Source organism: Hemitrygon akajei, chromosome 32, assembly GCF_048418815.1.
Source record: "Hemitrygon akajei chromosome 32, sHemAka1.3, whole genome shotgun sequence".
Classification (NCBI taxonomy): domain Eukaryota; kingdom Metazoa; phylum Chordata; class Chondrichthyes; order Myliobatiformes; family Dasyatidae; genus Hemitrygon; species Hemitrygon akajei.
Genome location: NC_133155.1, coordinates 9,672,963 through 9,691,014, shown reverse-complemented (window position 1 = coordinate 9,691,014; position 18,052 = coordinate 9,672,963). Strand labels below are relative to the sequence as shown.

At 43.5% G+C, this 18,052-nt stretch overlaps 1 protein-coding gene across 1 annotated transcript in view; it reads right to left on the bottom strand.

The window, feature by feature from the left end:
- Positions 1 to 12,812, bottom strand: part of fndc5a (fibronectin type III domain containing 5a) — a 130,908-nt gene extending 118,096 nt beyond the window's left edge. Inside the window, exon 1 of the mRNA XM_073034640.1 lies at positions 12,386 to 12,812. Coding sequence (XP_072890741.1) covers positions 12,386 to 12,515 — 130 coding nt within the window. The 5' untranslated portion in view covers positions 12,516 to 12,812. The remainder of the gene's footprint in view (positions 1 to 12,385) is intronic.
- Between the last annotated feature and the right edge of the window lie 5,240 nt (positions 12,813 to 18,052).

Genomic DNA, 18,052 nt, shown 5'->3' with positions numbered 1-18,052 from the left:
ATGTGGGAGGAAACCAGAGCTCCCGGAGTAAACCATGTGTTCATGGGAAGGACAAACACACTCCTTACAGACAAAAAACGGTATCAATTTAAGATAGAGTTGAGGGAATTTAATTTCCTTTCAAAGGATTTTTGAGTCTTTAAAACCCCTTTCCTCCAAGGGTGTTGGATGCAGAACCTTGGAATATTTTTAAGATTGAGGCAGACAGGTATGCAAAGTTAACACATTTCACAATATATGCCGATGATATTAAACTTGGCTCTGATTCTGATATACAAGGGGCTGAAAGGTTAGCATGGTTTCGCTGGAACATGGAGATGAGGTTACATTTAGACCAGTTATGATCTTATCAAATCACAGAACAGGCTCAACAGGCTAAGTAACATAATTCTGCTCTTAATTCATCTGTAGAGTACTGTGTAAAAATCTTAGGTACATATTTATCACTAGGGAGCCGAAGGCTTTTGCACAGTACTGTAGTATTGTACCGCTGCCACAAAAAAAAAATCAGATTTCATGACATATGTGAGTGATGATAAACCTGATTCTGATACGGGTCTCTATTGTGAACTGAGAGTGGGAAGGGGGCAGGGAGAGGAGATTCATGTTTGGGAAAAGGGGAAGGGAGAGGGGAGGGAGCAGGAAGCACCAGAGAGACATTCTGTAATGATCAATAAACCAATTGTTTGGAATCAAATGGTTTCTCAAGGGCTAGGTGTAACTGCACCAGCACCATTCCCCACCCCTGGCACTCTGTCTCTGCCACCTGTCCCACATCCCTCCAGAGGCACCCGAACCTCACCTTCCCAACATCTTTTGTTCACGCCAGATATTCAAACAGGCTATCCACTCCAAGTTGACAAATACAGTACTGTGCAAAAGTCTTAGGCACCCTAGCTATATATATATGTACCTAAGGCTTTTACACAGAACTGTGTATATATTAATATATTCCCCTGACAAAATAGAAGAGAAGAATTCTTGGACCAAGGGTCTTATTGAGATAAATCCCATTCATTATTTGCCCCAGACCCTGCCTTCCCATTGCCCACCCTGACATCCTTCTTCTAGACCACTGATGAACTTGTCTCCAACTTTATGAACTCTCCAACACCTTGTAATCTATAATTGAGGCCCTGAGCTATGTTACTCATCCCACTATCTAGGACCACCCATTATCAAAAGGCATCAATTGGGCCCTGACTGCTGGACCTTCTTGTCCTTGTCCCCAACCCCAACACATGGTCTTCACAAAGAGTCAAAGCCATAGAAAATTAGAGCACAGAAGAAGACCCTTCAGCCCTTCTAGACCATGCCAAGCCATTTAAACTGCTTACTCCTATGGACCTGCACCTGGACCATAGCCCTCCATACCTCTACCATCCATGTACTTGTCCAAACTTAGATGTTGAAATCTATCTTGCACGTGTACAATGTACTGTTGGGTAAGCATTACACATGCACCTCTCGTGCTGACAGCTCATTCCACACTCTTACCACCCTCTGAGTAAAGAAATTTCCCTTAATCTTTTCACCTTTCACCCTCAACTTTTGACTTCTGTTTGTAGTCCCACCCAACTTCAGTGGAAAAAGGCTGCTTGCATTTACACTTTCTATACCCCTCATTATTTTGTATACCTCTATCAAATCTCCTCTCAATCTTCTACGTTCCAAGGAATAAAGTCCTAACCTATTCAATTACACCCTAAATCCCTACACTCACACTCCACAGAGCTTCAGTAAGGCTCAACAATTTGCAGCCTCAAATGCCTCTGAGCTTTTCTGATGTGGCTCCAGGATTGGCGCTCCTGTGACACACTTTTCAGAATGCACATCAGTTTCTAATTTCAGTTTCTGCATGGACACGTTGTGATCTCATCATGCACACGTTATGTACATTACATTTATTTATCTATCACATATACATTGAAATGTACAGTAAAATGCATTGTTTGCATGAATAACCAACACAACATATAGATGTGGGCAGCCCACCAGCGCCATCACGCATTCTGGTGCCTATTTAGCAAGCACCACCATGTTTAGGAAAACAACACAAACAACAACAATGGAGCAACAGCAACAAAACAACAACAGCAAAATAACCCCCACACACACACAGACCTCCAACCTCAGGACAGGCTACCTCCGGGCCTCCAAACTCCATTGGACTCGTGAACATCGCGCACCCCGGAGAGATCATCCCTGACTCCATTCCTTGCTCAGATAAGACATGGCAAGTCTTTGATTTTGCTATCCAGACAATAAATATATTTCACCCTGGGAATTATTTCATTTCTTTCCTAAGACTTTGCCAAAACCTCAATATAAACCAATAGGTTTAGGCCAAAAAATATGACATGATTATTTAGAAAAAGCAAAATACATTAATAGATTAATATAAGGATATATTATAAAAGGCAACTGAAGCCAAACCATTAAATATCTTTAAGCAGGGGTTAGATATAGTTCTCAGGACTAGAGGGATCAGAAACTGTCGGGAAACTGAGGAACAACTATGGATGATCAGAAGAAGAATGATGAGGATCTCAATGAAACCTTTCAAATACTGAAAAGGCTTAGATCAGGGGTTCCCAACCTTTTTATGCCATGGACCCTACAATTCACTGAGGGGTCAGTGATCACCATGTTGGCCTAGACAGAGTGGACATGGCGAGGAGGTTACCAATAGTAGGAGGGTTTAGGGCCAAAGGCACAGCCTCAGAATACAAGGATTTCCCTTTAGAACAGAGATGAGGTGGAGCATCTTTAGGCAGAGGGAGGCGAATCTGTGAAATTCATTGCCAGAAATGGCTATAGAGACCAAGTGGATTTGAAGTGGACTTTGACAGGTGCTTGATGAGCAAGGGCTTAAGGGTCTTGATTAGTAAGGGTTAGGAGAGAAGGCAGGAAATGGAGTTGAGAGGGAAAGTAAATCAGCCACGACTGAATGCGGACCAGACTCAATGGGCCAAATAGCCTAATTCTGCTCCCATGTTTTATGGTCTTATTATGATCATATGGAAATCTTGAAGGGCTGAATGGCATTCTTCTGCTCTTATTTTCTATGTTTTTATAATAATAGTCTCCTAACAGCTGTATTTTTGGAGGACAAAATAATCTGACACATTCAGTGGCCACTTATTAGGTATGGGAAAGGAACCTGGTGTGATCTTCTGCTAATGTAGCCCACCCATTTCAAGGTTCGACATGTGTGTTCAGAGATGCTCTTCTGCACACCACTCCAATAACATATGGCTATGTGAGTTATTGTCAACTTCCTGTCAGCCTGAACCAGTCTCTTTGTTTAACAAGATGTTTTCACTCACAGAGATGCCACTGAATAGATGTTTTTAATTCCCACCATTTTCTGTAAACTCTAGAGCAGGAGTTCCCGACGTTTCTTGTGCCATGGAGCATTACCATGGACCGAGGGGTCCATGTGCCTCAGGTTGGGGACTCCTGCTTTAGAGACTATTGTGCATCAAAATCCCAGAAGATAAGCAGTTTCTGAGATACTCAAAATCACCCTGTCCTGCACCAACATTCATTCCATGGTCAAAGTCACTGGCGTCACATTTATTCCCCATTCTGAAGTTTGGTCTGAACAACAACTGAACCTCTTGACCATGTCTGCATGCTTTTATGCATTGAGTTGCTGCCACATGATTGGCTGATTAGACACTTGCATTACAAGCAGGCATGCAGGTGAACCTAATGAAGTGCCCCACTGAGTGTGTAACAAGTGCTAGCACACTGCATTCTACCTTACTATGATAACCTGCAGTCTAGTCTGCAGAGCTCCTTGACATCTGTCACACTAGGTACGTGCTTGCCAGCAGGGCATTCTCTAGAGCATCAACCATTACAGACACACTCTTGCTCTTAGCTACTCTATAATCATTGATAAAAAACACCGTCAGCTGGGTGAGAGAGCATTCAGAGATCTGTGCAGACCTGTTATTTACCTCGCCAGTACTAAGGCAAGCCATCTGCTATTAACCTCTGACGTACCGACTCAAAGGACAGCAGATTATTCACTAGAAAATAGAGCTCACATAATGACCCCAGTAACTTGTAGTTTTGCATGCAAGGCTCCCTCATTTGTTCATAAACACTGGGAAGTCTGCAGATGCTGGAAATCCAGATCAACTCACACAAGACGCTGGAGGAAATCAGCAGGCCAGATAGTCTCTATGGAAATGAATAAACAGTTTCAGGCCGAGACCCTTCTTCAGGGCCGGAAAGGAAAGGGGGAAGACGTCAGAATAAAAAGGTGGTGGGAGGAGAAGGAGGATAGCTAAAAAGTGAAAGATGAAGAGAAATGTCAAGGGCTGGAGAGGAAGAAATCTGATAGGGGAGGAGAGTGGACCACAGTGGAGAGTGGAGGAAGAGGGGACCCAGTGGGAGGTGTTAGACAACTGAGAGGTAAAAAGGCCTGAATAGATGGGGGTGGGAGATATTTTTTTCTTCATTTGTTATTATTCAAAAAATAATAAAATACTAAGAGAAAAGCTAATTGACATATTTTAAAATTTGAGCATCTTGGCATCCCTGTTAATCCCCTTAGAAATCCAGGTATCTTAAAGCTCGATAAATTTCTTTATGTTATTTTGCTTCCTTTGTAATAGCACATAAATAAATAAACAAAAACCTAAGCTAAGTACAGGAACACATTTAATGATCTTTATGGGGCATAGATTTCTTCAGACACTAAACAGATTTTGGTTGCCAAAGGGAACTAAACAAAATAGGAGAATATTTCAACCAAATCCACCCACCAATAAAATGTTCCAGAAGCTCGATCATTTAACTGATAAAATTGTCAGCAGGTTATAATCTTGGCTTGAGGTTCCATTATCTCCAATAACAATTCTTATTCAAAGGTTCAAAGGTTCATTTTAATATCAGGGAATGTATACAGTATACAACCTGAAATTCTTACTCTTTACAGACATCCACAAAACAAGAGCCTCATACAATGAATAATATTGAAGCCCCTGAAGCCCCTCTCTCCCTTCCTTTGCACAAGCAGCAACAACAGCAATGAACCCCCCCCATGCCCACCACGCGTGCTTGCAGAAGCACCGACCCAACGTCACCACCCACCCTCCACGCAAGAAGCCCCCCAAAGAGATCCCAATCCAAAATCCATCAAGACTACAGTCCATGAGAAAGCACTTCAGTCTCTCAGACAGGCTCTCCCTCTCTCCATCGAGGAAGAGAGAAGTCACTCCTGCAACGAGACCAGAGATCAGCAACGCACTGCTCAATTCTCTCTCCATCACCAGGTCTGCTGGTGTCATTTTATAACTTCAGCTATCTCCATTTTTGCCCCATTTCACCTGCTGCCAAAATCCTTGAATGCCCTCTCAATTGGTTTCCCATTTCGCATTCTGCAAATTTAAAGTCCATTGAAAGTTCTCTTGCACATTTCCTTTCTGATAGGGAGTCTCATTCTACTCTGACCTCTGCTTGTTAATTTGATCAACATTCAGTCGTGAATGCTTTTAATTTAAAGTTAACATCCATGTGTTAAAATTCTTTTGTGATCCTACCCACCACCCAGCACTTGACCCCTTCTCATTGCTACCATCGAGGAGGAGGTACAGGAGCTTGAAGACACACACTCAAAGTTTCAGGAACAGCTTTGTCCACTCCACCATCAGACTTCTTAATTCTTCTATTTGCACCACTTATTTAATTTTATATATATATATATATACTGTACATATTTCTTAATGTAATTTATCATTTGCAAAACAACAAATTCATGATGTATGCCGGTGATATGAAAACCTGATTCTGATCCTTTTCTTTATAAGTTTTTAACATAGAACATAGAATAGTACAGCAAAGTACAGGCCCTTCGGCCCACAATGTTGTGCTGACCCTTAAACTCTGCCTCCCATATATCCCCCCCCCACCTTAAATTCCTCCATATGCCTGTCTAGTAGTCTCTTAAATTTCACTAGTGTATCTGCCTCCACCACTGACTCAGGCAGTGCATTCCACGCATCAACCACTCTCCAAGTAAAAAACCTTGCTCTAATATCCCCCTTAAAGCCATGTCCTCTTGTATTGAGCAGTGGTGCCCTGGGGAAGAGGTGCTGGTTGTCAATTCTATCTGTTCCTCTGCACAGTGGCTGTCAGAGGCCCCTGCAATCCTCCAATGCAGACGTTGTGAGCATTCCTGACCATGGCATGAACATCAATTTCTTGAATGTTTGGTAATTGCCCCTCCACTCCTCACTATTTCCCATTCCTGTCTCCCTCTCTCACCTTTCTCCTTACCTGCCCATCACCTCCCTCTGCTGTTCCTCCTTCCCTTTCTTCTGCCCTCTCCTATCAGATTCCCCCTTCCTCCAGCCCTTTGCCTTTTTCACTAATCAGCTCCCCAGCTCTGTATTCACCACCCTCCCCCTCTCCCTGTTTCACCCATCACCTATCACCTTGTACTTCTTCCTCCCCACCCCACCCCACCTTCTTACTCTAACTTCATCTTTTTTTGCAGTCCTAATGAAGGGTCTTGGCCCGAAATGTCGACTGTTTACACTTTTCCATAGATGTTGCCTGGCCTGCTGAGTTCCTCCAGCATTTTGTGGGTGTTGCTTGGATTTCCAGCGTCTGCAGATCTTCTCCTCTTTGTGTAATTTCTGATCTCCGCTGCCTCCTTTACCATTAATAGTTTATGCCTTTACTTATGCAGCTCTTGAACTGTGGAATTCCCTTCATTAACCTCTCTTGCTTCTCCAACTCTGATGAAGGCTCATGTTAACTCTATTTCCCTTTCTATAGATGCTGTCTAATCTGCTGCTCCCATCACCTTTTGTCTTCATTTTAGATTGAAAGTACCATTGTTATTGGGTGACAGATATCTCTCACAAATATAGCAGTAAACAACAAATAAGGAGAAAGAGGAAATTCATGTCAGAGAGAGCTCTGAATCTTCATGGGGGGGGGGGGTTGTTATTTGAGATTAGTACCGATATCCTCCATTGCGACAGACCAGAGAATGTGGGTGATTGTGTGTGTTCTGAAGAAATGTTTTCAATGTGTCACCCTTTAGTCAGAAGAAAAAGGGGTTGACCTCATTGAAACATATTGACTGTTGACAGGCCTTGATAGAGTGGATCTAGAGAGATTATTTCCTATGGTGGGAAAGTCTAGGACCAGAGGGCAAAGTCTCAGGATAGAGGGATATTCATTTAGAACAGAGATGAGGAGGAGTTTCTTTAGCCTGAGAGAGGTGAACCTGTGGAATTCGTTAGAGCAAGTATATTTTAAGGCAGAGGTTGATAAATTTGTGATTAGTCAGGTCATTTAGGATAAATCAGGAAGAAGACAGGAGATTGGGACTGAGAGGGAAAATGAATGAGCCATGATGAAATGGAAAAGCAGACTCGACGGGCCAAATAGCCTTATTCTGCTCCTAGATCTTATGGTCTAATTGACTGTCAGTAACAGAAATTATCAGAAATATTCAGGAAGCCAAACAGCATCTATGGAGATAGGAATGGAGGTAACATATCAGATTTATGAAATGTCATCTTCTTGAACCATTAATTCCTTCCCAAATGCTGTCTGATCTGCTGAGGATAACTGGCATTCTCCATCTTTCCATTCAGATATCTATCATTATCCAGCATTCTCCATTCAGATTTCCAGCATTTGAGGTATTTAATGCTTGAGAGCAAATGATTAAAATCTTCCTTCTATTTACAACTAATATTTCCAAACATTTTAATAATTGGAAATTATTTCATAATTTGAATGGTAAACTCTTAATGTAAAATCTCATGTCCATATAGAATGGACAGAGGATTTTCCCAAACTGCATTTTCAATATTAAAACACCAATTAAAATAATTAGATCAATCATTAAACTATTTTGGAAAAAATATCAAATTAAGCATTAAATAATCTCTTCATAAATTCTTTAACTGCAAACCAGCCATATCTACCCTTCCAGCAGTCCTGGGGTTACTCTGATGTCTTACAAAACTAACTTTGCCTTGAGTGCTTATTTTCATTTAAAAGTTGTCTATTTTTAATTAAAAATCCATATTTCATTCACTCATTGATTAATTAACAGATTACCCTTCAAAATTCAATTAATACAGATTTACTCAGCTCTCCAAACCTCACTTCTTTTGATTTTTCACACATTGGTATAAACAGCTGTAAAAGTATACTCGGTGGCCACTTTATTAGTTACACCTGCTAGTTGATGCAAATATTTAACTAACCTATCATGTGGCAGCAACTCAATGACATGGTTAAGAGAATCAATTGCTGTTCAGACCCAACACTAGAATGGGGAAGAAATGCTCTCCAAGTGATTTTGACTGTAGAATGATTGTTGGTGCCAGATGGGGTGGCTTGAGTATCTTAGAAACTACTGATTTCCTGGGATTTTCATGCACAACAGCCTCTAGAGTTTACAGAGAATGGTGCAAAGAAGATAATCTAGTGAGTGGCAGTTCTGTGGGTGGAAATGCCTCGTTAATGAGAGAGGTCAGAGGAAAATGGCCAGACTGGTTCAAGCAGATGGGAGAAAACTCAAATGACCACACATTACCGAATTACAGGAAGGATATTAATAAGGTTGAAAGAGTGCAGAGAAGGTTTACAAGGATGTTGCTGGGACTTGAGAAACTGAGTTACAGAGAAAGGTTGAATAGGTTAGGACTTTATTCCCTGGATCGTAGAAGAATGAGGGGAGATTTGATAGAGGTATATAAAATTATGATGTGTATAGATAGAGTGAATGCAAGCAGGCTTTTTCCACTGAGGCTAGGGGAGAAAAAAAATCAGAGTACATGGGTTAAGCGTGAAGGGGGAAAAGTTTAAAGGGAATATTGGGGGGGGGGGGCTTCTTCACACAGAGAGTGTGGAATGAGCTGCCAGATGAAGTGGTGAATGTGGGCTCACTTTTAACATTTAAGAAAAACTTGGACAGGTACATGGATGAGAGGTGTACGGAGGGATATGGTCCAGGTGTAGGTCAGTGGGACTAGGCAGAAAAATGGTTCGGCACAGCCAAGAAGGGCCAATGTTCTATGGTCCTATTACAACAGTAGTGTGTAGAAGAGCACCTCAGAACGCACAACATGTCAAACCTGAATTGAATAGGCCACATGCAGCAGATGACCATAAGCATACTCTCAGTGGGTACTTCAAAAGGAGCAGGTGTACCTAATAAAATAGCCACTGATTGCATGTATTTGGGAGTCATTGTTTTATTCTTCAGCATGATGGTTAACACACCAATTACAGAATCAGAAAGTTTCCATTTATTTAATGTGGCGTTGATTAAAGAATAATTTCCTTCACTTACTGTGTGAACTGTTCATGATTTGGCAGGGCATGGATGACAATGTTAGTTGGGGCATTGTCAATTTAAACTTCTAATATTTCACAGCTTCAAAGGCTTGCTCTCAATATACTGCATTGCCAATTATTTCGTTGACAGCTACACCAACCAATTTTTATGTTTAATGCTAGGTGGAATTCACGTTAAAGAATACAATACCCAGTTACTGCAATTCAAAGATAAATTTATTTGAATGAGCTTTTACAAATTTCACATTAAATTGTTCCTCTTGCATTTTAAATTTGTACCCACAGTTGCTATTGCCTTTAATCATTTCTCCACAGGCACAGATGTTCAGAGTGGTTTTAATTAAAGAAAATATATCTTGATTGGATTTTTTGAAACGAATTAAGAACATTTTTTTGGATGCAGAAAATTTCATAGGGTAAAATAAAGATCACACCATTGATGATCTTTTCTATAGGAGTTTCATTGCTTTTTCATTCAGATTTACTGTGGTAATCAGCATATTATAACGTAGGGAATAAATAACTGCTTAATACATTATGTTTGGTGCCCATTCTGTGTAAGAGTATTGCCAGTGTTATGGTAGATTAGTCTAATGTTTTAACCCTTTCAAGGCAATGTTAGGAACATTCACACTAAATAGAAAACAAGAAAAATATACATCTATTCCTTTCAATTTATCAAAAATAAATTCAGGGCATACCCTGAATATTTGCTCACTTAGTGTCTATTACACGTACTTAAGACCATAAGATATAGGAGCAGAATTAGACCATTTGGCCCATCGAGTCTGCTCTGCCATTTCATCACGGTGGATCCATTTTCCCTTTCAGCCCCAGCTTCCTGTCCTCCCTCCCCCCAAATCTCTTCATGCCCTGAATAAAGAAGAATCTATCAACCCCTGCCTTAAATATACCCAAATGATTTGGCCTCTACAGCTGCTTTTGGCAATAAATTCAACAGATTCACCACTCTCTGGCTAAAGTACTTCCTCCTCATCTCCATTCTAAAAGAACGCCCCTCTATTCTGAGGCAGTGCCTTCTGGTCTTAGACACCCCCACCATAGGAAACATCCTCTCCAGATCCACTCTACGGAGGCCTTTCAACATTCAATATATTAGCACAGTGCGTGTTTTTCAGTCGACTCCGCAGACTACTAGTGAATTGAGAATATATGTCATAAGCAATCATCTGTTATTAAAAATCTGAGACCTTCATCATTGCTAGGTCATAAAATCAGGACATCTCATATACTGAAGTAATGCCTTGGCAAAATTACTGTTTAAGCATTTTCATATTTCATTGCACTAAATTTACATTTTGAATAAAAATTAGTTTTTTTCCCCACATACACTCATTTACCACAGCAAATAATAGTTTTACTTTAGAGAAGATAGTATTAAAATCGTTGTGATAATGAAACTTTATTATCCATTAAATTGTCATCAGTACTTCATTAAGTAATTACTATTTTATCACTCTTTACTCGCATTTCCACATTTATTCCCCTGTAAGACTGATAACCTCTTTTTTTTTTTGCCATTTAACATCCCGCAATGCACTGGAAGTATCAGACAAGCTTTGCTTCACTCATTTTCCTTTCATTACGATGCTGCAATTTTCACGACTAGTCACCACCGGCAAACATCCGGTTCAGGTAGCTCCAAAAGTATGCAACATGCTGCGACGGGAATAAACAGCGTGCACAACCCACTGATCATCCACCCCTGACTAGTGTCAGAACGCAGCCACGGGCGCAGTTCACATTGGAGATGGTCAGACACGGGCGGCAACACAGCGTAGTTTACAAAAGACAACATAGCGATTTAACATGTGTGGGTCTCCCTCAGAAAATTCATCTTCAGAATCAGAATCAGGTTTAATAACACCGGCATGTGTCGTGAAATTTGCTAATTTTGCGGCAGCGGTACATGAGAATATCGAGGGGGAAATCTGTGAATTACAGTAAGTGTCCATATATTAAATAAGTAGTGCAAAAACAGAAATTAAAAAAAAAGTAGTGAGGTAGTGTTTATATGTTTAATGTCCATTTCGGAATCGGATGGCAGAGGGGAAGAAGCTGTTTCTGAATCGCTGAGTGTGTGCCTTCAGGCTTCTGTACCTCCTTCCTGATGGCAACAGTGAGAAGAGGGCATGCTCTGGGTGATAGGGGTCCTTAATGATTGATGCTACCTTTTGAGGCACCGCTGATCGAAGATGTCCTGGATGCTACGGAGGCTAGTGCCCACGATGGAGCTGGCTAAGTTTGCAACTCTCTGCAGCCTAATTCGATCCTGTGCAGTAGCCCCCCCCCCCCCCATTCTCAATCTGTAGAATTTTTCTCCAAAAACCATTTTGAATTGTTTACGCCCGACCGTTGTGCACGTTTCCAAGTTGCGGGCACCCTGTTGACAAAGCCATTCGGTTCCAAATGGCCTTTCACGCTTTCTCAGTCTGCCTCTATAAACAATATGCAAATTTAAATTTTGCTGTACTATGACAAAACAGAACTACGTTTTCACCAGTAAGTGTGGGTCAATGGCGAAAAATAGGAACTCGCCTTGAACCGTGGTACTCTAACTGGGCGCAGCACTAAAAGGGTTAAGGTGAGGGTTAAGGTACGTCGAGATCAGGTAGTTCTGCTTTCTGTTTCAATAAACGTAAAACATATACCGTACACGGCGGCATTTATCGAGGAACGAATCTTGGCAGCTTATTTATAAATGAGCAGCATGGGAAATAGAGGTTATAAAACGGGGCAACTCTGCTTAGGTCGCCCGACCCTTCTTACAAGTTTTTCTTCGTAAACAAAAGGTCTATGTTTAGGATCGGTCTTTTAGGAAATTTGACACCTGTTTTCATACCAGCACAGAACAGTTTCGGATGAATTCACGTTGACTACCTATGCCGCTGCCCCGTTCAGTACCCACGGGCAGACTTACTGGGGCAAAACAAAACGATCAAATGCACGGCACGGAACATTTCTTGACAAACTCGCTGCAGGGGCCGAGGGAACGGGCAGCAGCCGGTGTTTGACCTACCTGCTGTGATAAGGCAGATGTTAAAATAGCTGAACAACAGCAGCACAGTTGATCTTAAGCACACCAGAAAACGGCCCATTCCGTCAAACCCTGCCGTACATCCTGAAAGGAATGCGAACGCCCTCGGCATCAGAAGTGAAGATCTTCACGTGCCATTGCGCTAGAAACTGCGATGTAACTTCTCGGCTGCGAAGCCCGTAGTAGCCACCTCCGAACCGGCGGACTGCATTTCAGCACCTTGGAGAGAGCTGCATTAGAATTCCCGGTAAGAATCCCAGACGGCGGGTGCAAAGTTTTTTTTCCCCCTTAACGCGAGGGTCCTTGTCAGCAGAGAGAGACGGAGAAGAGAGAAATCCCACCAAAAGGTTACAACAATATATCGCCCAAAGCCAGTGCAATCGTCTTCAGGGAGCTATCCATCGGCGTCCTGCTCCAAACGCAAATGATCCGCTGCTGTATCCCTGCGTCTGTCTGTGCAGTTGGAGGGCGCCAGCTACCGAGGAACGCAGGAAACTGCAGGCCAATGGATCGGCGGAACGCGGCTGCCCGCTGATCGCTCTCCAACTTTGCAATTCCTTTCTTCGCAGATAACCAAAGCGCATTTGTTGAGGCTTCAAAATTCGCGATCAGACGGGGCTTTACACCGAAACCTGTCTAAAAGAACGTTGGCTGTACGCCCAAGATGGATTGTCTGCAAAATCCTGCCGGAACAAAGACGCTTTATTTAGGTGTTTGCAATTCCACCCAGAGCAGATAGCGAACAAGTTCAGTTAAATAAAAAGTTATAATATAGTATTTCCAAAAAGTCAGGCACCCGCAACTTAAATGTGAACCGTCTATGAAATTTACCAGGCCGAACATGTATTTAGATTGGAGCTACTGGGCTTGTATACACTGGAATTTAGAAGGATGAGAGGGGATCTGTTGAAACATATAAGATTATTAAGGGATTGGACACGCTAGAGGCAGGAAACATGTTCCCGATGTTGGGGGAGTCCAGAACCAGAGGCCACAGTTTAAGATTAAGGGGTAGGCCATTTAGAACGAAGTTCAGGAAAAACTTTTTCACCCAGAGAGTTGTGGATCTATGGAATGCTCTGCCTCAAAAGGCAGTGGAGGCCAATTCCCTGGATGCTTTCAAGAAAGAGTTAGATAGAGCTCTTAAAGATAGCGGAGTCAAGGGATATGGGGAGAAGGCAGGAACGGGGTACTGATTGTGGATGATCAGCCATGATCACATTGAATGGCAGTGCTGGCTCGAAGGGCCGAGTGGCCCACTCCTGCACCCATTGTCTATTTATGGATTTATGGAAGGAATGTAAACGTCAATGCTCAGGAACGGGAAAAAAAGTCTATAAAAAGTAGTGGGTACAGCCCAGCTATCACAGGAAAAACTGTACCGACCATTGACCACATCTGCAAGGAGCGTTGCCACAATAAAGCACCAAAGATCATTAAGGAGCACCCCCCCCCCCCCCACCCCAACCCCGCCATCCAGCCCATGCTCTCTCCTCGCTGCTGCCATTGGGAAGGAGTTACAAGAGGACTGAGTCCCACACCACCAGGTTGACGAACAGTTATTAACGTCAACCATTAGGCTCCGGAACCAGCATGGCCAAATTCACTCACCACAACACTGAACTGATTCCAAAACCTATGGACTCTACAAATTATGTAGTCAGAATTATCTATCTATCTATTTGTTTATTTATTATTGTATTTGCACAGTTTGTCTTCTTTTCCACATTCGTTGTATGTCAGTCTTTGTGTGTAGTTTTTCATTGATTATACTGTATTTCTTTGTTCTACTGTGAAACCCTGCATGAAAATGAATCTTAGGGTAGCGTATAGTGACATATTTTTTATAAGTTAGGAAAAGCAGGTGTAGTGCAGGATGTAGCACATCGACGTGGTTGGAGGACTGACTAACAAACAGGAAACATAAGAACATAAGAAATAGGAGCAAGAACAAGCCATCTGGCCTGTTGAGCCTGCTCTGCCATTCAATAAGATCATGGATGATCTGACCATTGACTCATCTCTGCCTTCTCCCCATATCTTTAATTCCTAATAAACAGTAGACATAGTGATTGTAACAAACATTGATGAACTCCACCCACATCATTGACTTTGGATGACAAAGACAGGAGCTCATCAATGGACTATGCTCCACTGGGAGCTAAGGGCCGAAGAAGGGTAATAAACTAGCCTCTGATAGCCACTTTAAAAGTATGCCCCCTGATATCAGCCATTTACACCCTGGAAAAATGTCTATGGCTATCCACTCGATCTATGCCTCTTATCATCTGTACATTGCTATCACATCGCTTCTCGTCCTCCTTTGCTTCAAAGGGAAAATCCCTAGCTTGTGTCAGGAATTGTAGAGGAGGCTTGACCCAAAGGCAGAGTAGTGGAAATGAATCAGTGGTGAATAATAGCTTTAATAATAGATCACAAAATAACAAGTCACAAAGGGACCCAAGACAAGAGAGAACCAGAAACGAAACACAATGTAATGAACTTTGGGCCGGGAGAGTGAAAGCTGGAACTGTTTGAGGATGGCTGGTTCGATGAGTGAACACAAACTGCGGATGAGAATGGGGGTTAAATAGGCTGCAGGTGATGAGTCTCGATTGAGCAGCGGGCGAGTCCTACCAGCTGGGTGGAGATTGGGAGGGGTGTTCAAGTGCAGGCTGGAAAATGTCAACGGGAGCAGGCCTGGCAGGACCCCTCTCCACCAAGGCTGGCTCCCAAATGCTCAGGATAATTCGGATGAGTCCGATGGAACTCACCAATGAGCAATGGATCCAAGATGTAACTGAACAGCAATTCAGACCTCTCCTCAAGGCAGTACCCTTTCCATTCGCCCAACTGTACACCCCATCCTTGGCAAAGGAATCGATTTACCACCAAACTGTATACTATGGATCACCTTCCACAATCCCAGGCTCTGGAAGTGCAGGTTCAGGTGGGTAGGGTAATCCCTGGACAACGGACATGAGGCAAGACTCGTGAAAGGTAGGTGTGATCCTGAGGGACGGTGGGAGCTGGAGACAGTGAGTGACTGAATGGATGTGATGGGAGGCCTTCAAGGGACCAGTGAACTGGGTTGAGAGCTTGTGGGAGTCGGTGCCCAGGAGTGGATCTCAGGTGGACAACCAGACACATTCCCCAGGCCGGAATAGTCTGGCTGGGCACCAATGGTGGTTGACCTGGTGGCAGTAGGTGCAGTTGGCAGCTAGGATGGCCCTCCCATGCCCTCCTCCAAGCATTCCAGCAGTGATGAACCAGGGCTCTGGGGTCAGGACCTCCACTGTGCGCTCTTCAGTGGGGAGAAGTGGAGGTTGGTAGTCATGATGAACTTCAAAGGGTCGTCGTCGTGGTGGCTATCCCTCGAGGTCATGGATGATGGTCTTTGTTCCGTTGATCAGATGTGGCCCACAGAGCGAAGATGCCTGTGCGTGTATTCGTTTAACATGTACTTGATGTTGCACTCCTAGAAGCACACGATACTTCACAATACTTCACGATACTTTCCGAAGGCATGGAAATCACGACGATCAGAGCTGATGGATTTGTTGCAGCCTTCATCCGCCTTCACAGCCGTTGACTTTGAAGTGACTTCGTCCGCCTGTTCCACTGTTGAGGTCTTGGTTGGATTGTTCTTTGTCAGGATCCTCACCCTCGACCTTACCGCCATGGGTGACCCTACCAGGAGCATAGCTCCAGATGGCATCGCTCTCAGGATCTCAGGACCACACAAGCTTCTCCACCACGACAAGGTGACTATCCACAGAGAAGGGTGGCAGTGGAGGTGTGTGGACTGTGGGACCCTCTGTCCCAGAGGGTCTCCCATGTGGAAGGGTTAGATGCGGCGAAGCATCGTGTAGAAACACCTCCACTCGCCGATTGGCTCTTTCTGACTGAGCATTGGCCTGCGGACGATAGCCGGAGGTCAAACTCACCGAGGTGTCGGGGGGGCAGCGGAAGGTTCACCGGAAGCGGAGGATGAATTGTGGGCCCCGGTGCAAGGTAGGGTGGTGAGGCTGGAGCAAGTGGCAGGTGAGCCCTGCTAGTTGGGGGTGGAGACTGGGAGGTGCCAACACAAGCAGACCTGAAAGCTTGCTGAACTTATTCTCTTAAGCCTTGCTCCCTAACTCAGGCACCATCCTGGTAAATCTCGACTGCACCTTCTCTAAAGCTTCTACGTCCTTCCTGTATCGGGGCTAACAGATCTGAACACAACATTCTGAGAGTGGTTTAACCAGGGTTTTATAGAGCTGCAACATCACCTCGCGGCTCTTGAAATAGTTGGTGTAGATTCAAGAGATTCAAGTTTCAAGATTGTTCAACGTAATTTCTAGTGCACAAGTGTAAAGGAGAATCAAATAATTGTTACTCTGGATCTGATACAGCACAAAAAAAAACAATAAAATAAATAACAAATAATAATTAAAAACACAATAAATATAAATACATAAGATAGGTTATATACATAGATTGATTCTATGTCCATAAAGTGACACTAGGCACAGGAGTGTCTGTACATAAAGTGACTGACAGGAAATGATAAAGTAGTGGTGGTTGGGGGTGTGGAGGGGCGGGTTAGTGGGTGGGGGTGTTGATCAGCCTGACTGCTTGGGGAAAGTAACTGATTTTGAGTCTGGTGGTCCTGACACAGATGCTACATAGCTTCTTCCCTGATTGGAGTGGGGCAAGCACTCCACGAGTAGGGTGGGTGGGATCCTTCATGATATTACTGGCCTTTTTTTTCCAGCACCTTTCTGATGGTGGGTAGGCTGGTGCCAGTGATGTGTTGGTCAGTTTTGACTCTGTTGTCGAGCCTTCCTGGCCGGCACAGTGCAGTTTCCAACCCATGCAGCTTGTTAGGATGGTCTAACCATCTCCTTTGGCTTGTTGACATTGAGGAAGAGGCACCAGGCTCCCAGCCCTTTCGCCACCCCTCTGTGCACCGTCTCAGCACTGCTGCTGATGAGCCCCACCACTGACGTGTCATGACAGAACTTGATGATGTGCTGGCTCGGGTGTTTGGCTGTGCAGTTATGTGTGAGGAGAGTGTACAGCACTGGGCTCAGCGCACAGCCCTGGGGAGCACCCATGCTGAGGGTGATAGGGAGGTAGGAGCAATTTTGCATCCTGACTATCTGAGGTCTGTTGGTTAGCAAGTCCCACATCCATATGCACAGTGGTGTATTTAGACCGAGGAGTAGGAGTTTGTTCGTCAAAGTTCGAGTCAAGTCAAGTCACTTTTTGTTGTCATTTCGACCATAACTGCTAGTACAGTACACAGTAAAAACGAGACAATGTTTTTCAGCACCATGTTGCTACATGAAAAAGTTCAAAATCTACGCTGAAACTACGTAAAAACAACACAAAAACTACACTAGACTACAGACCCTTACAGGACTGCATAAAGTGCGCAAAACAGTGCAGGCAGTACAATAAAGACAGTAGGCACAGTAGAGGGCAGTGAGTTGGTGTCAGTCCAGACTCTGGGTATTGAGTCTGATAGCTTGGGGGAAGCAACTGTTACATAGTCTGGTCGTGAGAGCCCGAATGCTTCGGTGCCTGTTCCCAGATGGCAGGAGAAAGAAGAGTTTGTATGAGGGGTGCGTGGGGTCCTTCATAATGCTGTTTGTTTTGCGG